Source organism: Piliocolobus tephrosceles, chromosome 7 (genome assembly GCF_002776525.5).
Source record: "Piliocolobus tephrosceles isolate RC106 chromosome 7, ASM277652v3, whole genome shotgun sequence".
Taxonomy (NCBI): domain Eukaryota; kingdom Metazoa; phylum Chordata; class Mammalia; order Primates; family Cercopithecidae; genus Piliocolobus; species Piliocolobus tephrosceles.
In genome coordinates, this window is record NC_045440.1 from 15,766,860 (window position 1) to 15,789,698 (window position 22,839).

The 22,839-nt window shown below is 46.1% G+C and overlaps 1 protein-coding gene across 1 annotated transcript in view; it reads left to right on the forward strand.

Moving 5' to 3' along the window:
- Positions 1–318: 318 nt before the first annotated feature.
- Positions 319–22,839, forward strand: part of PDGFRL (platelet derived growth factor receptor like) — a 68,498-nt gene continuing 45,977 nt past the window's right edge. The window contains exons 1-3 of the mRNA XM_023216620.1: positions 319–644; positions 1,035–1,206; positions 14,916–15,213. Of these exons, the coding sequence (XP_023072388.1) occupies positions 1,152–1,206; positions 14,916–15,213 (353 nt within the window). The 5' untranslated portion in view covers positions 319–644; positions 1,035–1,151. The remainder of the gene's footprint in view (positions 645–1,034; positions 1,207–14,915; positions 15,214–22,839) is intronic.

A 22,839-nucleotide genomic window follows, 5' to 3' on the forward strand; every position in this document is an offset into this window, starting at 1 on the left:
GCTCGTGAAAGCCTGAATCCTCTGCCCCACTGTTACCTGACAGAGTTGTCCAGGTTCTTGGCCTGTTGAACAAAGACTTGAAGAAAATGCACAGAGTAACAAAATAAAGAAGCAAGGAAAAACAAAGCAGCAGAAGGGAGGAAGGAAAGCGTAGATTTATAGAAGACAATTCAGAGTGCGCTGCAGCAAGCCGATGCTCCCCAGGGATTTTATAAAGCGAAAAGAACTTGGCAACATCCCTGGGTTCCCTTTAGAGGCCTCCAACTGGTTACACCCTACGAAGGATTGGCCTGCCACCAATCAGAGGCTAAAGTGGAAACTTCTGCCTTGTTGTCAGAGGAGCGAGGATGCGGCCTGTGCGCCGCCTAATCGTGCCTAGAACTGTCTGCACCTGCTGATCTTTTGCTTCTGCGAACTGGCTGCACCTGCTGTTCTCCTGCTTATACCCTAGCCCGTGCTTACCCTAATTCCCTATTCTCCTCCTGCCTCACCACCACAGCCCAAGTTGTCTGCGCAGTCTCATTTTCCACGTTATTCCTGTAATGATTCCGTCTTCCCACCCCCACCAGCAGTTACGGGGCTGGATGCAGAGCCCAACTGTGGCCACAGAGGAGCAGCAAGAACCCAGGGCAACGGTCCTGTGAGTGGAATGCACGTGGGAGAGAGAAACGGAATGAACAGAAATATTTAGGAAGCACTTTCTACAGAGGACTCAGGCTCTGCCTGAGGAGGTGGGGCGAGGGCCGGTGACATTTGGACACTCGTGGTTAAATGATCCACGCGCTGACGTGATCCCGTCAGCACCCGCTGGTCCTTCTTGAACTTGATAACCTCGGGGAAAACGCCCAGCGTTGGAGAAATTCAAGGGATGGCTGTTGTAATTCACATTTCGCCCTTAGCCTTTCCTCTTCGCGCTGGGAAGAAGCGCTGAGCACCGCGGCTCCGCCAGGGGGCAGGAGAAGTCACATTACACAGGGAATTTTTTTTTTTTTAGATTTCCCAACTTTTCCCCCCAAACTGTGTTCCTCCACAAGAAACCGAATCCTCCCGCTGCAGCGTCCCAGGAGCCCGCCCCTCGCTCGCCGCCTCCCCTGCGCCCCGGCCCCGCGCAGTCGCCGCGCTCCTAAGCGCCGAGGTCCGAGGTTCGCGAGATGAAGGTCTGGCTGTTACTTGGTCTACTGCTGGTGCACGAAGCCCTGGAGAATGGTAAGTGACTCTGGGCGCGGGGCCGCCTAGCTTGTGCCCTGAATGTACCCGGGACCCGAAGCTCCCGCCGCCCCGCTGCCAGCTTTTGCTCTAACGTTCGGCCTTCGGTGGCTCAGTCCCCGCGCCACTGCCTGCCCGGTGCACCTGCCCCTTCTAGTGGGGTCGCCTTTCCTCCCACTCTTTCCCTTCCCGGAGAGCCCTCTAGGGGAGGTGGCAGCTACCCCGACCCTTAGGAGCCCACCAGGACCTCTCCAAGCCCCCCCCACCTCCGGGCGAATCAAGCATCCCTAGCCAGCGCCTGGTCCAGCCCCCAGTGTCAACGTGTCGGTCTGGGAGGTGGCGCGGGAGCCTCGGATCGCTTGCACTTCCCAGCGGCGTGGCCGAGACCTCTGCTGCTGAGAGCGGGTGCCACCTAAGCACGGCAGTCGCTGATTCCGTTGTAGAGTTCCGGGTGACCTCCCCCTCCCCTCGCAGTCCTGGGTGAGTGTCGTCTACCACTTTGGGACTGAATCCTGCAAGATCTGCCTAGATCTTCGAACAAAAATGTCAGTGTATGAAACTTCAAAACGAATCAAAACCCCATGGCTTGTTATATTTATCTAATTGGATGGGAAAGGGTGAAAAAAATGCTTTTTTTTTTTTTTTTTTTTTTTTTTTTTGGTACAGCGTATGAGACCATGACCGCTGTGCGTTTTTGAATCTGTACCTGCCCTGGGTCCACCCTGTCGTGCACATTCGTGACCACAGGGTCAGGTGTCGTTTTTCTGTGTGTCTGGGTGTGTATTACTGTGGTGTGTATTATACATTATTGTTAGCATTTAAGTGTTTTGTTTTTTCTATTCACTCCGTGGGTGTTATTTGTACAGTACATGTTTCATCTGGGTACATCCTGGTATCCTCAAGGCTCTCTTGGAATTGCTGGGCTACAGCACAATTTTTGCTTAGATTTAGTGGAAAAGTAGCTTTTGCTCTTATGCAACTTCATGCTGGAGCCAGCTCAACCTGGGTCATTTTTATCCACTCCTTCATCCTGACGAGTTCCTTTTTTTCTAGGAAACTACATTTGCCAAGAAAATACTGCATTGTAGTTTCCAAAATCCAAGATAGTTGCGGGACTTGAAGTTGAGAATGAGGATCCTTCAGCCTGGAGCCTTGCTTAATAAAACGTAGGCAGAGCTTCTATTGGAGAGTAACAGTTAATTCTGCCCAGAGAGAAGTTGGCATGAGTTCTGTTTGTAAAATGCAATATTAAAATGCTCCTGGCAGGCCCTTGTATGCCACTGCTGAAAAAGCAGAAATGTAATTTGTAGTATCATTTTTTGAATAGGACAGGAGATGGCCAGGCAAAATATTTTCAAATCAGCCATTCCTTTGTTTATACCCAACTTGCTGGTCTTAGAGGCTCAGGAAGTGGATTCCATTCCGTCTCCTGTATCTCGCCCAGCCCATGTGAGTTTATTACAAACATCTGCCTAAATAAATTACCATCTCTTTAAGTGTAATCCATACAAGCAATAAGCATTTATGAGACAATTCGAGAAAGCAGAAGACAGACTGTAAGAAATCGTTCATAAATTTTAGGTGATAATAACACTGAGATTTTGTTTATAAAAGTACACACATCTGGCCTGGCACAGTGGCTCATGCCTGTAATCCCAGCACTTTGGGAGGCCAAGGCAGGTGTATCACGAGGTCAGGAGTTCAAGACCAGGCTGGCCAAGATGGTGAAACCTCGTCTCTACTAAAAAGACAAAAATTAGCCGGGCATGGTGGTAGGTGTGTGTAGTCCCAGCTGCTTGGGAGGTTGAGGCAGAGAACTGCTTGAACCCGGGAGGCACAGGTTGCAGTGAGCTGAGATCGCACTACTGCACTCCAGCCAGGCGACAGAGTGAGACTCCATCTCAAAAAAATGAAAATAAAAATGAAACGAAAGTACACATATCTATAACATAAATGGTATGGACCATTTATGGATGAAATAGTGAACACATAGTGCCACATTAAGTTATGTAACCGTTTGGCTAAACCTAGTAAGAATGGTTTTTGGTTTTTAGTTGTGTTGTGAGTTGTGGCCAGGAGCTACTAAGGAGAGTGGATTACACAGGAGGCCCTTCCAGTGCTGGTTTCTGATTGGCAGGTTGGGAATATCCTGCCTTCAGGGCCATCCCAAAGCACAAACTACAGACACAAGGCCCACGACTCAACTGTGTCACTGCCTTTTAGCTTTTCTGATCACATCTAAAAGACAGTCATCATCATTATTGTTATTTGAGATGGAGTCTCGCTCTGTCACCCAGGCCGGAGTGCTGTGCCACAATCTCAGCTCACTGTAACTTCCACTTCCCAGGTCACGCAATTCTCATGCCTCAGCCTCCTGAGTAGCTGGGACTACAGACATGCGCCACCATTCCCAGCGAATTTTTATATGTTTAGTGGACACACTGTTTCGCCATGTTGGCCAGGCTGGTCTCAAACTCCTGACCTCAAGTGATCCATCCAGCTTGGCCTCCCAAAGTGCTGGGATTACAGGTGTGAGCCACCACACCTAGCCAAAGACAGCCTTCTAAGAGAGAAAGACTTCCCTACAAGTGTGTATGGGGGCAAACATCTGGCCTGACCCAGTGGAGTTTGCTGTTCCCAGTTACAAAATTCTTTATATTTTTGGAAGTAATGTTCTTTCTCCAATTGAAGAGGGGTAGCTGGAAGGGCACATAATATTCCGTGGCATAAAACTGAGGGATGAAAACAGGTAATGATCCAAGATTCCACTTTGAGACGTCAATCATAGCACCTGATTTTCAGCATTTATATGGAATACATGCCACAGAGTTTATTAATAGGCTGCTTCTATTTTCACATTAAAAAGTATAAAATCACAAATATTTCCTGACTTTTGATTACCTACATATTTTTATTGAATGTCAGGAGCAAACACTGAAGTGTTAATATTGATTTGTCACTGCTGTTTTGTTGAACAACATGAGAATGTTGATCCATGCTAATCTGATCTTCAGTAACCTGGGTTTATTTTGTATCTGGTGAAAGGGGTTTCTTTCTGGGAGGACTAAAGACATTCATTATGGTCTTAGGGCAATATAGCCAGATCTCTAAGAAGGTAAGTATAGAGACACAATGAGGATGATTCTCTAACCAGGAGCCTTTGACACTTTCATGTCTTCATTTATTATTGAGAAAAAAAAAAAACAGAGTAAAAATTAGTACAGAAATATTTTAATGAAAAAAGAATTCCAAAGTTCCTTATTGTTTATGAATGCAAATAATGAATGCTTTGAAGCATTCAGGACCTTGGCCGGCATGTTTGACATACAAAAAACAATTTCTGATCCTTAAAACTCAGAAAGAGAAAAATTTGAGGGCATGAGAAAGATGCGGTGGTCAGAGGATTGATGGTTTTCAAACCTAGACAAGGTTCTAAAACCCTTTCTTTGTGGTGTTCATAATCGAATGGAGAGGAAAGCTAAAGAAGATACAATTCCAGGAAGTGGTAAGTGGTGTCGAGAATCATTAATCAGGGTCTATTAGGTTCCTAGGGCTGCCATAACAAAGTACCGTGGAATGGGAGGTTTAAAACCACAGAAGTTTGTTTGCTCATGGTCCAGAGGCTTGAAGTCCAAAGTCAGTGTCAGCAGGGCCACACAGCTTCTAAGAGGCTGGGTAGAATCCTTCCGTGCCTCCACTAGCTTCTGGTTGTGCTCAGCAATCCCTTGGCATTTTTTGGCTTGCAGCTGCATCACTCCAGTCTCTGCCTCTGTTGCCATGTGACCATCTTCTCCCTGTGTCTGTCTGTACATGGCATTTTCATGTGTATGTGTGTGTCTGTCTGTCTGTCTCCTAAGAACGTCAGTTCTATTGGAGGAGAGCCTACCCTAATGACCTCATGCTAACTTGATTGCATTTGCAAAGACTCCATTCCTGAATGAGGTTATATTCAGATACCTGGGAGTTAGGACTTTAGCGTATCTTTTTAGGGGACACAATTCAACCAGTAAGACAGGGTGAGACATGGAGAGGACTGAGGCCGGGTGTGAGGACGCTGTTTGGATGGATAGCCATAAGCCTGCCTGAAGCAAGGAAGCAAACCCCGGAGGTGGCTGAAAACAAAGCTGTGCGCTCCAGGGGTGCCACAAGTGCAACAGCTTCAAGATGGGCTTATACCGGTTGCCAGTGTGGCTGTGGCTGTGATATGTGGGACAGGACACGGCCAAGTCTTGTAGGGCGTGGGAAGATTTAGGGCTTGCTTCTAGATGAGATGAAAATCACTGGAGGCTTCTGAATGGAGAAGTACCTGTAATTTTATTTATGTTTTCAAAGGCAGGTGCTATGGTTTGTATATGGCTTGTCCCCACCACGTCTTATGTTGAGTTTTGATCCCCCATGTGGTGGTGGTGGGAGGCAAGGCCTCGTGGGAGGTGTTTGGGCCTTGGGGGTAGTTCCTTCATGAATGGATTAATGCCTTCCCTTGGGGATGTGTGCATTCTCTATTATTACCAGCAAGAACTGCTTGTTAGAGAGATTCTGGTCCCTCCTCCTCCCACTCCACCAGGTTATCTCTGCACTGCTGGTTATCCTTGTCCTCTGCCCTGAGTGGAAGCAGCCTGAGGCCTTCATGTGAAGCAGACGTTGGTTCCATGCTTCTTGTACAGCCTATAGACCTTAAAAGGCCCCAGGTGTGGCTCCAGATGAGCCAAATAACCCTCTTTTCTTTATAAACAACCTAGCCCTAGGTATTCCTCTATAGTAATGCAAAATGAACTAATGCAGAAAATTGGTACCAAGGAGTGGGATGTTGCTTAAAGATACCTGAAAGTGTGGAAGCAGATTTGGAACTTGGTACTGGGCAGAGAATTGGAAGAGTTTGGAAGGCTCAGAAGAAAATAGGAAGAGGAGCGAAAGTTTGGAATTTCTTAGAGATTGGTTATATGGTTGTGATTAAACTGTTGATAGAAATATAGACAGTAAAGTTCATGCTGACGAGGTCTCAAATGGAAACAGATAACTTACTGGGAACTGGAGAAAAGTCACCCATGTTAGGCCTTAGCAAAGAACCTGGCTGCATTGTGTCCATGCCCTAGGGATTTGTGGAAGGCCGGACTTAAGAGTGATGTCCTGGGGTATCCAAAAGAAGAGATATCTAAGCAGCAAAGTGCTCTAGTAGTGGTGGGTGTGGCTGGTTTTAAAAGCTTAGTATTGGCCGGGCGTGGTGGCTCACGTCTGTAATACCAGCACTTTGGGAGGCTGAGGCAGGTGGATCACAAGGTCAGGAGATCCAGACCAGCCTGGCCAACATGGTGAAACCCTGTCTCTACTAAAATACAAAAAATTAGCCAGGTGTGGTGGTGTGCGCCTTTAGTCCCAGCTACTTGGGAGGCTGAGGCAGGGGAATTGCTTGAACTCGGGAGGCAGAGCTTGCAGTGAGCTGAGATTGTGCCGTTGCACTCCAGCCTGGTGACAGAGTTAGACTCCATCTCAAAAAAAAAAAAACCAAAAGGTTAGGCTCAAAATCAATTGCAGCAGCAAAGGAATGACCTAAAGATAGAATTTATTATGAAAGGGGAAGCAGAGAGTAAAAGTTTGGAAAATCTGAAGGCTGGCCATGTGGCAGAGAATGAAAGAGCATTTTTGGGAGAAGAATCCAGGGGTACAGCTGAGAGACTGTTTGCTAAAGTAATTAGCATGACTAAAAGAGAATCATGTGCTAGTAGTCAAGAAAATAAGAGAAAGGCCTTGAAGCCATTTTGGAAATCTTTAAGGAGCCCCTCGCATCACAGGCCAAGAGACTCTGGAGAATAGAGTGGTTTTGGGGGGCAGCCCCTGCTGCCCTCCTGCCCTGCACCGCCTCAGGATGCTCCTGCCCCTATCCCAGGTGCACCAGCTCTAGCCTTGACTTAAAAGGCCCCAGGTGTGGCTCCAGACGCTGCTCCAGAGGGCACAAGCCTTGGAGGCTTCCACAGGTCAAGTCTGCATGTGCCCAGAATGCAAGAGCGACGGAGGCTTAGCTTCCACCTAGATTTCAGAGGGTATATCAGAAAGCCTGAGTGTGCGGGCAGAAGCCTGCTACAGGGGCAGAGCTACCACAGAGAGTCCCCCACGGGGCACTGCCTAGGGGAGCCATGGTGACGGGGCTGATGTGGGGATCCCAGAATTAGAGAGCCACTAGCATTATGCACCCTCAGCTTGGAAAAGACACAGACATTCGACTCCAACCTATCAGATCTGCCATGTGGGCTTCACACAGCAAAGTTACAGTGGTGGGGACGGCCAAGGCTTGTTTTTGATTTTCCAGGCTCATAGCTGTAAGGAACTTGCCTCAAGTGTCAGATGAAACTTTGGACTTTTGAGTTGATGCTGGAACAAGTTAAGATTTGGGGGACTATTGGGAAGGGATGCTTGTAGTTTGCAGTCTTTGACAGACATGGGTTTTGGGGGGCCAGAGGTGCAATGCTATGGTTTGGCTATTTGACCTCCTCAAACCTCATGTTGAAATTTGATCCGCAGTGTTAGGGGTGGGGCCTAATGGGAGGTGTTTCCGTCATGGGGGCGGATCCCTGATGAATGGCTTGTTGCCCTCCCCGAGGTAATAGAACTAATAGTGTGAGTTCTTGCTCCATTAATTCACGTAACAGCTGGTTAAAGGGAGCCTGGCACCTCCCCCTCTCTCTCTTGCTATATCTCTCTCCATGTGATCTCCGCATACACCCATTCTCCTTCACCTCTGCCGCCAGTGGAAGCAGCCTGAGGCCGTCACCAGACGCCCTGTGTTGAATCTTCTGGCCAGCAGAACTGTGAGCTCCCTAAACCTCTTTCCTGCATAAATGATTCAGCCTCAGCTATCCCTTTATAGCAGCACAGATGGCTGAAGGAGTGATACAGTGGAGGCCAGGGGCTGCTTAGGAGATAGTATACATGTCTGAATGGTACATGGTTTGGCCCAGGGTGGTGTCAGCGGATGGAAGGAAAAGAGGCTGGATTCAGCGTATATTTCAAGATGAAGTCAAAAGAATTTGTTGCTGGATTGGAGAGGAAAATTTTTAAAAAGTGAGACTTGGAGGTTTTTGTCCTTAGCAATTGTCATTTGCTGATAAAGGGAGCGTGAGGGAAGCATTCAGAGGTCAGGCATGCTAACTTTGAGATGCTAAATTTTGGACATGCTAACTTTGACATGTCTACTCGTCTTTCAAGTGACCGTGCTGAATAAGCAACAGGATATTGAGATCCAGAGTGTAGAGGCGGGGTCAGGATGGCAGCTAGGACAACTTTCAGCATATAAATGCTGCACGGGTCACGGAACTGTGTGAGGTCACTTAGAGCGTGAAAGGTAGTTAGAGAGGAGTGAGCAGGCAGGTAAGGAAAATGAGGAAGAGCTGCCAGAGACTGGAGAGTTGTCGGTGACACAGGAGGAAAACCAAGGCAGCAGAGGGTCCCGCGAGCCATGTGAATCGAGTTGTTCAAGAAGAGAGTCATCAGCTGTGTTCTAACAGGTGTTCTGGAAAACTTTTCAAATTGAGGTCTTTATCCTGGCATCGAAGGATCTCATTCTCAGAAACTGCTATTTGTTTTTTAAATGATACTTTAAACGGTGGTAGTGTTACCGGAAAGGGGTCCTGATGCAGACCGCAAGAAAGAGTTCTTAGATCTCGTGCAAGAAAGAATTGGGAGAGAGTCCCTAAAGTGAAAGCACATTTATTAAGAAAGTAAAGGAATAAAAGAATAGCTTCTCCCTAGGCAGAGCAGCGGCATGGTCTGCTCAGGTGCTTATACTTACTGTTACTTCTGGATTATATGCTAAACAAGGGGTGGATTATTCATGAGTTTTCAGGAAAGGGAGGGGAAGTTCCTGGAACTGAGGGTTCCTGTCTTTTTTAGACCATATAGGGTAACTTCATGATGTTGCCATGGCTTTTGTAAACTGTCATGGCACTGGTGGGAGTGTCTTCTAGCATGCTAATGCATTATAATTAGCATGTAAGGATCAGTGAGGATGACTACAGGTCATGTTCGTCGCCATCTTGGTTTTGGTGGGATTTGGCCAGCTTCTTTACGGCAACCTGTTTTACCAGCAAGGTGTCTGTGACCTGTATCTTGAGCCAACCGCCTGTCTTATCCTGTGACAAATGCCTTAACCTCCTGGGAATGCCGCCCAGTGGTTCTCAGCCTTATTTTACCCAGCCTCTATTCAAGATTGGAGTCTCTCTGGTTCGAGTCTCTGACAGTAGGAGGGTGTTTTGGAGTGGGGTTCTCGAAAGGAATAGAGAAAGGAAGGGCTCACTACATCTTGCTACATTTTCCTCTCCGTAGGGTCGCTTTCCCACCTTCTCAGTTTTGTTGCTGGAAAAGTATGTGTGTTCTGCAGGGTGTTTCATGAAAAGTGGAAAAATGAGGGTGGTGTCTCTCGGTTTATGTAGCTAATTGGGAAGCAACTGAGCGGCTCAGAAAAATTTACGGCGTGGTTACTGGGGTGCTACTCTTAGGGATGGCATTTCCACTTTACTGCCCATCAGGGAGGAGAAAACCAAACAGCTTTACGCTTTGATGTTAATGACTATGCTTAACAAGAAATCTCATCCAAGCTGCAATCAACGATTCTTCTAATTATTTTCTCCTCCAACACTGTTCTATTAGAGAGGCTAATAGGTCACTTTTGATGAGTAAGATTTGATTGTGGTTCTCAGTTGATGCTGAATAATTGTGGTCCTTTGTCCTGCTTCCTTCTTGCTTTGTAACATCTGTTTATTTATTTTGGATATAAGAGTTTTGGGGGTTTTGTTTGTTTTCTTGTTTTTTTGAGACAGACGCTCACTCTCTTGCCCAGGCTGGAGTGCAGTGGCAGTGGTGCGATCTCAGCTCACTGCAACCTCCATCTCCTAGGATCAAGAAATTCTCATGCCTCAGCCTCCTGAGTAGCTGAGACTACAGGCATGTACCACCATGCCTGGCTAATTTTTTTTTGTATTTTTTGGAAGAGATGGGGTTTCACCATGTTGGCCAGCCTGGTCTTGAACTCCTGGCCTCAAGTGATCCACCCTCCTTGGCCTCCCAAAGTGCTGGGATGATAGGCATGAGCCACCGCACCAGGCTGGAGATGAGGTTTTGATCAGCATCTCCTCACTGGGGGGATCCAATGTGTGCCTTGGAAAAGTATCTCCAGCTCTTCCCGGAAGAGGAGGCTCTTATCCCCAGCATCAAGTTCTGTGTGGCTTGGAGCTGCATGTCGCATCAAACAAAGAATCTCATGGTGCATGAGACTTGTGCAAATAAAGTGAAAAAGCAACAATATGCTAATCTCTATGTGGATGGAGAGGCATGAGCCAGAGAAAGTTCTAGACTTGGAGTCAGAGGGTCTGGTTTTTCACTACCTTCTTAATGACCTGGAGTGAACTACTTGGCATCTATACATTAAAAAGAATAATATCTGCTTAGCCTCCACCACAAGTTTGTCATAGGGATCTCATGTGACAACCACAGAAAAACAAATAGCACTTAGCTAGCAATCACTCACTATGGGCCAGATGCTAATTTCGCCATTTTTGACATATTAACTCATTTAACTCCCACAGTAACTATTATGGTGATTATGAGGTAGTTGTTACCATATCATTCGCAATTTACAGATGAGAAAACGGAAACAGAAGAGGGTAAGCAGCTTCCCAGGGTCACACAGCGAGTAAGTGGCAAGCCTGGACCTGAAGTTAGTAATGCTATTTAATCGTTCTTGAATTTTGCCACCTGTTTCTCTATAAAATATACAATGTAATAGTCTCAAAAATGCAATGGTAATGGACTTTGACTTTTGTTTATCTACAGGATGAATTCTTATATTTTTTAGGTCTTTGAAAAATAACCAGTTGACATAGTTAGGCTGAAGAGTCATATCTTGTAAAAAGTTAGACATGGGATTTGGGAGTCACTCAATTGCAGGACTGTCTGGGTATCTGTGGGGCCACTAGGCTGGCTCCTTTAAGTTAGCATCATTACTCTCAAACCACAGGCCAATTCTGTGGTCAGGCAGCTGGACCAACTATACAGTTAGATCAGCTGGTGGGCTATTTGGTCAGAAGGTCAAATTATTTTGCATAGATAATAGCAAATATTTGGATACATAATCTCCTTAATCAGGTCATCTGATGTTCCTGAGTAACATAGATAACAAGGTATTACAGCTTAGAAGTCAGACAAGTAGCTCTGTTTGTCTAAATTCCATAGGATTTACATATGGTTATTGTCATTTCTGATAGCTGGAATTCCTGTTCCGTGATACACAGAACACCAAATTAGACATTAATCCAGAGTTTTCTTAATCTCACAGGCATTAAGATATTTACGGGGCACAGATTACTTGGACATTGTAATGGTAGGCTTTCTTTTCTTTTCTTTTCTTTTTTGAGACAGAGTCTTGCTCTGTCAGCCAGACTGGAGTGCAGTGGCGCAATCATAGCTCACCATAAACTCGGACTCATGGGCTCAAGTGATCCTCCTGCCTCAGCCTCCAGCCATGTGTTACCACACTCAGCTTTTTTTTTTTTTTTCCCTTAATTTTGTAGCGATGTACCATGTTGCCCAGGCTGATCTTGAACTCCTGGCCTCAAGCAAACCTCCCAACTTGCAACTTGGCCTCCCAAAGTGGTGGGATTACATGTGTGAGCCACCATGCCTGGCCTATTATTTTCTATCTTAAGAAGAAAATTGTAATTTCTACCTTATTGCAGAGCTGAGGCTTGTGCTTCACAATTGATGTTGCTGGATCAGTGTACTTTTGTTGATCTGACACATTCCCAACCGTTGCAGTGCTTTTCCTTCTAGGAGGCTGGGAGCGTGTGCATGGGAGCCATTGCCTACCCCCACCTATCATTAAAACCAGGAGTGATAAACCACGTGTCCAGGGTGAGCAGAGTAATTGGGCAAACAGCAGATTCAGCAGCAGGTGTTGGGGGTTCCACCTTGGAGACTAGGGTTCAAGGTCACAGCTCTACTCCCTGGAAGGATAGAGGATGCTCAGTAAGGCCTGTAACCAAGAGGAACCTTAGTAGGGGAAGGAAGGGAAATAAGAGACTCGGGCCTAAGAGAAGAAACAGGTCACAGCTGGACATGAAGTCACAGAAAATAGAGCAGGGCTCAGGGGTTGAGGCATAGAAGCCCAAAGAGTGAGACTTGGGTCTTGACACTGAGCCAAGAGATCCCAAGGGCAGGATTGGTTCTAGAGTCAGGGCCAGACTGAACTAAGAGGGGAGGCCCCATGGTTCCCGCCTCAAAGGGCAACACAAAAAGGAAACCAAATTCATCATTACACAGTTGAGTCCAAATCAATTGCGTTTTTTATTATACTTTTCTCCTGATCTACCACATGTTCTACAAATGCCCTGTCATTCTCTCAATTGGCCAAGGGCTGTGTGGTTATTCAAAATATGTAAAGAATGTTTATCTCCATGTAGTGAAATGAGCTCTCTGGAATGGGAATCGGAGGCCTGACTTCTGCTCCACATTCCGCCACTAACCAGCTGAGTGACTCTACAGTTCATTCAACTTTTCAGGGAGGACCTCCTTTAGTTTTTAAATCTACAACCTGAGGACTTGACCTAAATGATCTCTAAGGATCTCATAAGTTTGAAAATTTTGTAATTCTGTGGGTATCTATCGAAGTGGCCTTTGAGCTTGTGCGGACAGATGGTCAAACTGAAACTCTACAGTACCTTTTTCTTTCCTTTTTTTTTTTTTTTGAGACAGGGTCTCACTGTCACCCAGGCTGGAGTGCGGTGGCATGATCTCGGCTCACTGCAACCTCCGCCTCCCAGGTTCAAGCAGTTTTCTTGCCTCAGCCTCCCTAGCAGCTGTGACTACAGTAATGCACCACCACGCCTGGCTAATTTTGTATTTTTAGTAGAGACAGAGTTTTGCCGTGTTGCCCAGGCTGGTCTCAAACTCCTGACCTCAAGGGATCCACCTGCCTTGGCCTCCCAAAGTGCTGGGATTACAGGAGTGAGCCACCATGCCCAGTCCTGAAAACTTTTAGATAACTCTAGAGAAGACAAATTTTTAATCCTCCCCTCCTCATATGTCAGCATTGTTTTCACCACAGCCTCTGCCTCCCCACACCTGGCCTACAGTCCCCTTTTCTTTCTTGTTGCGTGGACACAACTGTGTGACTACAAGGGGCTTAGCTGAGATTTTAGGAGTCTGGTGGCCCACCACAGGCAGAACAGTGAGGGGACTCTTCCCTGGGTGCAGTCAGTAAGGGTGCGTTATTTATAGGCAAGGCAGAAACAACCATAAAAGCAACTTAAAGTCAGTTAGCTTTTTATTACCCCTATTTGCCAGCAACTCTCAACAATGTTGGTGATAAAATACTCCTTCCCCAAAGATATTTTGTTGGTGAAGTTCTAAATCATTGCTACAGTTACAGTTGAGTTTTGATCATTTATATGTAAATTTCAGATTAGTATACATTTAATATTTACTCTTTAATAATAAACATTTTATTCTATCTAGACATTGCCAGCCCCTGACAAATGTAATCTCCACTTTACCATTTGTTTTGAGAGAAAGTTCATCATGGTTCAAAATCTTGGCACGGCAGAGTGGCTCACACCTATAATTACAGCACTTTGGGAGGTCTAGGTGGGAGGGTTGCTTGAGGCCAGGAGTTCGATACCAGCCTGGGCAATATAGCAAGACCCCCAACTCTAAAAAAAAAAAAATTGTTCAGTGTGATCTCACATACCTGTAGGCCTAGCTAGTCAGGAGGGTGAGGCAGGAGAATCACTTGAGCCCAGGAGTTCAAGGCTGCAGTGAGCTAGGATCATGCCATTGCATTCCAGCCTGGGTGATAGAGTGAGATTCTGTTTCTAACAGTAAACACAAAATATTGTGCATGCAATTTCAGCACAGTTTATGCCCCCAGTCTCTGTGGAACTACATATTTCTGTGTTTAAACAGTAGAATCAAAATGAACAGTGACAACATAGAGACTGCAAAGTAAAGAAACAGCCTTGAATGGCTTCAGTTCGGCTGTTTTGTGTGACCACTTGGAGACTGTGCGACAGTGTGAACTACAGGCAATAATATTTTTGTTTTCTTAGGGCAAATTTTAGCTCATACATGAGCTATTTTGCTGAATTTGAATATCTTTGGAGCTGAAATATTTTCCTTTTTAATGATTGTTTTAAAACTATAGAATCAAAAAATGATTATTACATGACTTTTACTGAAAACAATATTGAGATATGAGGAGAGGAGGATTAAAAAGTTATCTTCTCTAGAGTTATCTAAAAGTTAACAGGGCTGGGCATGGTGGCTCACTCCTGTGATCCCAGCACTTTGGGAGGCCAAGGCAGGCGGATCACCTGAGGTCAGGAGTTTGAGACCAGCCTGGCCAACATGGTGAGACCCTGTCTCCATGTCTCTATTAAAAATACAAAAATGAGTTGGGGGCTGCGGCGGGCACCTGTAATCTAAGCTACTCAGGACGCTGAAGCAAGAGAATCACTTGAACCTGGGAGGCGGAGGTTGCCGTGAGCTGAGATCATGCCACTGTACTCCAGCCTAGGCAACAGAGTGAGGATCTGTCTCAAAAAAAAAAAAAAAAAAAAAGAAGAAGAAGAAGAAGAAGAAGAAGAAGAAGAAGAAAAAGTTATCAGCCTCAAATGTTCTGAGGATGCCGTTACTATAGCGTATTTCTCTCTCTTTGGTTTGTGCAGTTACTGGCCAACACCTTCCCAAGAACAAGCGTCCAAAGGAACCAGGGGAGAATAGAATCAAACCTACCAACAAAAAGGTGAAGCCCAAAATTCCTAAAATAAAGGACAGGGACTCAGCCGATTCAACACCAAAGACGCAGTCTATCATGATGCAGGTGCTAGATAAAGGTCGCTTCCAGAAACCTGCCGCTACCCTGAGTCTGCTGGCGGGGCAAAGTGTAGAGCTTCGATGTAAGGGGAGTAGAATTGGATGGAGCTACCCTGCGTATCTTGACACCTTTAAGGACTCTCGCATCAGGTAAGCATTTTTTTTTTTTTTTAAACTGTGTAGGGTTGAGTATTTGTAATTGTAATAGTTAACAAAATTCCTTCTTAACTGTTATTACACATTGTTTCTGACATCTTCCATTTATCCTAATAGATCATAAAAATAGAAACTCAAAGAGCGAAAGTCATAGATTTTATTTCTTTACCCAGTTAATAAAAACAACTGCAAATCCTACCAACATTTGTTGAAAGAGTGAAATTTTATAGGAAACCGTGTGACAAAACCATATGACAATTTTATATGAAAATGTATGGTGAGCGAAATTTTGTAGGAAACCAAAATTTTATAGAAAACTATCATGTGTACAGATGGATGTTTAAAAATTCATATTGTGTGGCCGGGTGCAGTGGCTCATGCCTGTAATCCCAGCCCTTTGGGAGGCCAAAGCAGGCAGATCACTTGAGGCCAGGAGTTGGAGACTAGCCTGGCCAACATGGTGAAACCCCGTCTCTACAAGAAATATGAATTAGCCCGATGTGGTAGCATGTACCTGTAATCCCAGCTACTCAGGAGGCTGGGACTGGAGAGTCATTGAACCCCAGAGGTGGAGTTTACAGTGAACCACGATCACACCATCGCACTCCAGCCTGGGTGACAGAGGGAGACTCCGTCTCAAAAAAAATATAAAAAACATACTGTGAAAATTAATGGACTCAATATTTTATGTTGTTTCTTAAATAATCGTAATGAAAACTGAGATGATCTAACAGGAGATTCCTGTGAGCAACTTGACCAGATATCAACTTCAACTACTTTTCAACTGCTTCTGATTATTATTATTGTTGTTATTATGTATTTATTTTTTTTTAGACAGTCTCGCTCTGTCACCCAGGTTGGAGTACAGTGGTGCGATCTCGGTTCACTGCAAGCTCCGCCTCCTGGGTTCATGCCGTTCTCCTGCCTCAGCCTCCCGAGCAGCTGGGACTACAGGCACCTGCCACCATGCCCAGCTAAGTTTTTGCATTTTTAGTAGAGATGGGGTTTCACCATGTTAGCCGGGATGGTCTTGATCTCCTGACCTCGTGATCCTCCCGCCTCGGCCTCCCAAAGTGCTGGGATTACAGGTGTGAGCCACCACGCCCGGTTGCTTCTGATTATTTTTACGTTCATAAATCTATGACTGTTACATTCAGAGGCCTCAACTGGTAAGAAGGCCAGTGATTTCTCATGTTTAAATGAGTACCTTCAGGAGGCTGGGCTTTCTAGACCAGGAAGAGTGGTTATGGTGGTGACGGCGGCAAGTGTGAGAAGCAAGAAAGAAACACATACTTTCCGTGGTGCTGGGAGGAACCTGAGCACGGGCTGTGAGTCAGGGGGTGTGTATGGGGTTAGAGTCCTGTGCACCTTGGCGAAGTCTCCTAAACTCTGCCAGGTCTGTTTCCTTATGTGTAGAATGAGGGCAGGGGATGACATGATTTCTAAGATTCTTTCTGACCCTATTTCTGTATATGATGGAGAAATAGGATCGATTTACAATTGAGAAATACCAGACGTTGTTTGAGATGACAAGAGTGGGAGAAAGAAAGGCTGCGGGCAGGCTGGGCATGGTGGCTCATGCCTGTAATCCCAGTGCTTTGGGAGGCCAAGGCGGGCAGATTTTCATGATGTCAAGAGATCGATACCATCCTGGCCAACATTATGAAACCCCGTCTCTACTAAAAATATAAAAATAAACTGGGCGTGGTACATGCCTCTAGTCCCAGCTATTTGGGAGGCTGAGGCAGGAGAATCACTTGAACCCGGGAGGCAGAGGTTGCGGTGAGCTGAGATTGCATGACTGCGCTCCAGCCTGGCAACATAGCAATACTCCATCTCAAAGGAAAAGAAAAAAGGAAAAAAGAAAGACTGCAGAGGGCAGGTATCTCAGACTCTGCATGTTCATAACAGGTTCATATTTCCACACAAACTGTGTTTCTGCAGAAATTCATCTCCCTCAAGGACATCATTATCCACTTGGTTACCCAACCAGAAGACTGGGAGGCATCCATGCGTCCTCCCGCTCTCCCACACTCTCCACATCCAATCAGTCGCCAAGTTAAGCCAGTTCAGCTTTCATTTTAACATTTCAAAATTCTATGAGTTTGATGTAAACGTAATAGCGGTTCTTGCCATGAAACGTAATGATGGCAAACCGCTATTGCTTTTGCACCTACCTAATATATGACTCAATTCCCTCTTCTTAGCAATTGAGCCTTCTTCCAGGAATGGGAATCTGTCCATTTGCATTCCTGGAGTCACTGTCCCCTGTCTGAGCTGCTGCTCTCTGCCGTCTCTGATACTGCAGTGTCCACACCCAGGCTAGTGCTTCTCACTGCAGCTGGAGCAACACTTAAAAGTCAGAGTGCAGCGTGTGGCTCCCCTGCTCACCACTCCGTGGGTGTCCTTGGGGATAAAGTCCAACATCCTCACATGGCAGTGAGGCCCTCCCTGACCTCTGCCGTCTCTCTGGAGTCACCTCTAATCTCGATGGGTCACTCTGCTCTCGCTGCCCTGGGCTCCTGTAAGATTCTCAAAAGCACCAGGCTCCTGGGGCCTTCAAGTTTGCTGCTTTCATAGCCAGGAACACTCTTGGGCCCCTCCGCACCGGGCTATCCTTAGGCATCACTTTCTCTGGGAAACCCGTGGCAGGCCTCCCCAGCTCTGTGTTCCCACAGCACCTGCTGTTGCATCTTCCCGGCTCTCTTCACACTGAAAAACTACTTCCAACATCTTTGTTTTTCACTGAGACTTAGCTGAGTGGTTGACGTTTAAGTTTCCCTACTGAATGCTTGACTGACAAGCCTCCCTGATACATTTATCCTTGTTACACACACATACACACACACACACACACACCCCTATACACACAACTTGGAGAATAAATAGAATACATGTATAAGTTATATTAAACTGTCCACTTATCTCTCTTATCCTCTTGTATTAAGACATCTTTCACATTTTTATTCTGACTCGACCCTCTAACATCGTGGATAAAACAGGGTAGAGTCCTTCTTAAGGCTGAGTGGCCTGGATGGGGAGTGGAGATGGAGAAAGTGAATCTATTCTTCCTGTTTCTCTTTCTACACTTGAAGTGCATGTGTGTATGAGAGAACGTAAGGATATACTGCTTGGAAGAAATCTGGAAAGGCTTACCACTATATATGTTTATGTGCGGTAAAAAACACATAACATAGATTTACCCTCTTAATGATTTTGAAGGCCAGGCACGATGGCTCACACCTGTAATCCCAGCATTTTGGGAGGCCAAGGTGGGCAGATCGCTTGAGCCCAGGAGTTCAAGACCAGCTTGGGCAACGTGGCGAAACCATCTCTACTAAAATTATGAAAAAAAAAAATTTAACCTGGCTTTGGAGTGTATTCCTGTAGTTCCAGCTACTTGAGAGGCTAAGGGGGTGGGATCACCTGAGCCCAGGAAGTCAACGCTGCAGTGAGCCATGATCATACCACTGCAATCCAGCCTGGGCAACAGGAGTGAGACTGTTTCAGAAAAAACAGGAAAGAAAAAATAATTTTGAAGTGTACAGTATTGTTAACGGTAGGCACATTGTTGTATAATAGACCTCTAGACCGTTTTCATCTTGCATGGCTGAAACTCTGTGCCCGCTGAACTCCTCCTCTCCTAGCAGTCTTTCCTGGCAATCACCTTGCTACTGGCTGTTTCTGAGTTTGACAACTCTAGGTACCCCATATAAATGGAACATGCAGCATATTTTGTTGTTGTTGTTGTTGCTGACTTATTTCTCACAGCATTATGTCCTGAAAGTTCTTTGATGTTGCAGCATATGATACGGTTTCCTTTCTGTTTAAGGCTGAGTAATACTATATTGTATATATATACCACATTTTATGTTTGAAATGGAGTCTTGCTCTGTCACCCAGGCTGAAGTGCAGTGGGACGATCTCGGCTCACTACAGCTTCTGCCTCCCAGGTTCAAGTGATTCTCCTGTCTCAGCCTCCCAACTAGCTGGGATTACAGGCACACAACACCACACTTAGCTAACTTTTGTGTCTTTAGTAGAGACAGGGTTTCACTAAGATGGCCAGGCTGGTCTCGAATTCCTGACCTCAGCCTCCCATAAGTGCTAGGATTACAAGCGTGAGCCACCATGCCAGGCCTATACTACATTTGTTTTGTTTGTTTTGTTTTGAGATGGAGTCTTGCTGTTTCACCCAGGCTGGAGTGCAGTGGTACAATCTCAGCTCACTGCAATCTCTGCCTCCCAGGTTCTTCTGCCTCAGCTTCCAGAGTAGCTGGGATTACAGGCACGCACCGCCATGCCTGGCTAATTTTTGTATTTTAAGTAGAGATGAGGTTTCACCATGTTGACCAGGGTGGTCTCGAACTCCTGACCTCAGGCAATCTGCCCACCTTGGCCTCCCATAGTGCTGGGATTACAGGTGTGAGCCACTGTGCCTGGCCTAGACTACATTTTTATAATCCATCATCCTGCGATAGGCATTTAGGCTCCTTCCACCTTCTGGCTATTGTGAATGCTGCAGTGAACATGGATGTGCATATATTTCTTTGAGATTCTGCTTTTAAATCTTTTGGATGTATACCCAGAAGTGGGATTTACTACATACATTTTTTTTCTTTTTTTTCTGATGGACATCCTGATGTTGGTTTTACTGTTTCTGTTTTGAATACACAGGCTGGGTCAGGAGCAGTGAGATTTGCCAGCACTCAGGGCTCTAAGGGTCTTGGGCCAGTTCTGGATGGAGGGAGAGCCCCACATGCCCCGAGCAAGGCCCCCCATTAAGGGACTGCAGCCACCTCCAGAGGCTCCTCCCTCCACCCACCTGCTCCCACATGGCTGAGGGAGCCTTCTCGCCCTCCCTCCCTGCCCACCATCCCCTCAACCATCAGCCTGGCGTTGAAAGCCTTTCCAAGTTCCACCTTACTTTCCCCGCTCCCAAAGGTGCCCAGGCTCTGGGAAGGCCCGGCTCATATCCCTGGTGGTGGCACATTCTCTGGAGGACCCTCCTGTTCTTGGGTACAGGCCATGCCCCACCTAGGGAGCCGCCCCATTTTGGATCCTGTAGGATCTCTAAAACCCATCTCTGGCCCCAACTTTCTGTCTGGCCTGGAGGTTTCCCAGACTCCTGAGAGCTCTCCTGGGCCTTGGTCTGGGCAGAACCTGGGCCTAAACAAACAAGAGCCAGGGCAGCCAGGGTCTCTGCGTGTCTGGGCCCAGGGCTTGTCCTCAGAACTCAACTGTCCAACAGGAGAGGAGGGTGCCTCCACCTTCCCTACTGCCCGCCCCTTTTTCAGGATCTCAGGGCCTCTAGCCCTGTGGTGGGGTGGGGCTGCAGGGTGCCCCTGGTGGAGCTGAAGTCATAGGGCTCTTGAGGAGTTGATGTCGACCAGGAGTCTGTCCAGTGAGGTTAGGTCAACAGGTGTGCTGTCTGTCCTTCAAGGCTGAGCCACCTCCCAACAGCCCGTACAACCCGAGGGGCCTTTTGAGGGAGGGGCAGGCAGGCCCAGTGGGTGGTCAGTCCAAGGTGAACCCACCCACCATGGCCAGTGTTCCTCAGGCTGAGCCTCCAGTGGGTGAAACCTGGGAGTCCTCATCCTTCCTGGCAGATGGGACCATTGACAAGAGGAGGTGGGTGGGGCCTCCACAGACTCTGCCCTGTGGTGTCACACAGCTGGCAGCCAATGGGAAGCACCCAGCCAGGAAACCCCGGAGCTACCCTTGCTGGGCACCCTCGCTGGGTACCCTCGCTGGGGGACCTGGGCCATCCCAGTTGGTGCGAAGTGGCCGGAGGCAGTTAGGAGCCCACGTTCAATCCAAGGCTGTGCACTGAGCCCTGTGTGACTGTGACCAGGCTGGGGTGTCCATGTCCTCTTTGGACCACAGTTCCTGTAAAATGGCCCTTTGGCCAGATTGGCCGCCGGGCTACTCACAGGTGCACGGGCTGCATATAACTCCGTGGGAAGAAGCCAGCGCACCCGTAGGACCGGCCCCGCCTCCAGTACCATATACATTTTAAAAGACCTTATTCACCAAAGTCGGATTCATACACTTTTTATAAAGAAACAGAATTGACATAATTTAAATTATTCTGAACATTTAGTCTTTGACTTACACCAAGCATCTTAAGCTTAGAGGATTCCATGCTTGAAATTTTAGTATTTTCTAACAGCATTTTCAAATATATCTAAATTATATATTAAAATACATTTGAAAACATTTTAAAGACTTAGAGTAAGCATTAATCTGAAGAGAGATACTCAGCATCTGAAGAAACAAATTTTGACTTTTTAACATTAAATACTGTTCATCCGAAGCACAGCAAGAGCCTTAGAAGAAAGTAATGACGGATGTGGCTTCCAAAAACTTACGAAACATGAAAAAATGTGAAAAACATCTAGTCATAGCTATATCAACCAACGATTAAAAAAACCACGATTTATTTCACACCAGAGATTCAAGAAACGGACTCTTGACATCATTCCCAGAATGTGGTGCCTTTGGATGGAGAAGTATTCGTTGTGTGTTTTCTTTTTTCCATAGAATGAGTTCTTTCCACGGCTGTGACAGTGTTGAGTTTGGAAGCTTCCCAGGTGTTCATCCAACAAAGCCTTGTAGTTTTTTGCTTTTTTGGTTTGTTTGTTTTTTTGGCAAAGTCTTACTCTGTCGCCTAGGTTGGAGTGCAGTGGCGCTATCTCAGCTCACTGCAACCTCCGCCTCCCGTATTCAAGCAATTCTAGTGCCCCAACCTCCTGGGTAGCTGATACTACAGGCATTAGCTGCCACACCTGGCTAATTTTTGTATTTTTAGTAGACACAGGCTTTTACTATGTTGGCCAGGCTGGTCTCTGCCTCTTGGCCTCAAGTGATCCGCCACCTTGGTCTCTGAAAGTCCTGAGATGACAGGCATGAGCCACCTCACCCAGCCAAGTCTTGTAGTTTTAACCAATATTGGTGGCTTTCTGGAAGCGTGACCACATTTATCTGAATATAACCTTCTGACTACTTCATCTTTTCCTGCTAAATCGTGAAATGTTCTTCCCAGTCACCTACAAAAGCAGGTCAACAGAGAGAGCAATTAATGAAGAAGAAAAAGGTCTAACAAACTTTGGAGCTCTAGGAAGTAAAATGCCCAAGTAGAGAAAAATGCAATATACATTTGTTTTTCCCAAAGTGCTGGGAATGTCATCGTTGGTTATTTAAGACTTTAATGAGTTAATGTATCTGGCTTTATTCATCAATGATTTTGGTAAATGATTAAAACACAATATAAAGAAAGGAATATTCACAGCACCCAAATATAATTTGGCATCTCTCTAGGATTGGAGGATGCAGAAATCCATCTCTTCTTACCGATTATTCATGGTGGTGTTTTAGTAAGGATGCTGCGTCAGTTTCTTTGGCCTGTAAAACAAGATGGTCTCTAAGGACCCACTCAACTATGAATTTGGGATTTGGGAAAGTAAGTGTTTAAAGCAATATTGCAGTAAGTTAATGTGTTCTAACCTGCAGTAGTTTCATATGGATTTTTATGTAGATCTGCTTACGATGTTGATGACAATATGGTATTCCATCAATGTAACATTGCATTGTCATCTTAGGGGGTTTCCAGCTTGTGGC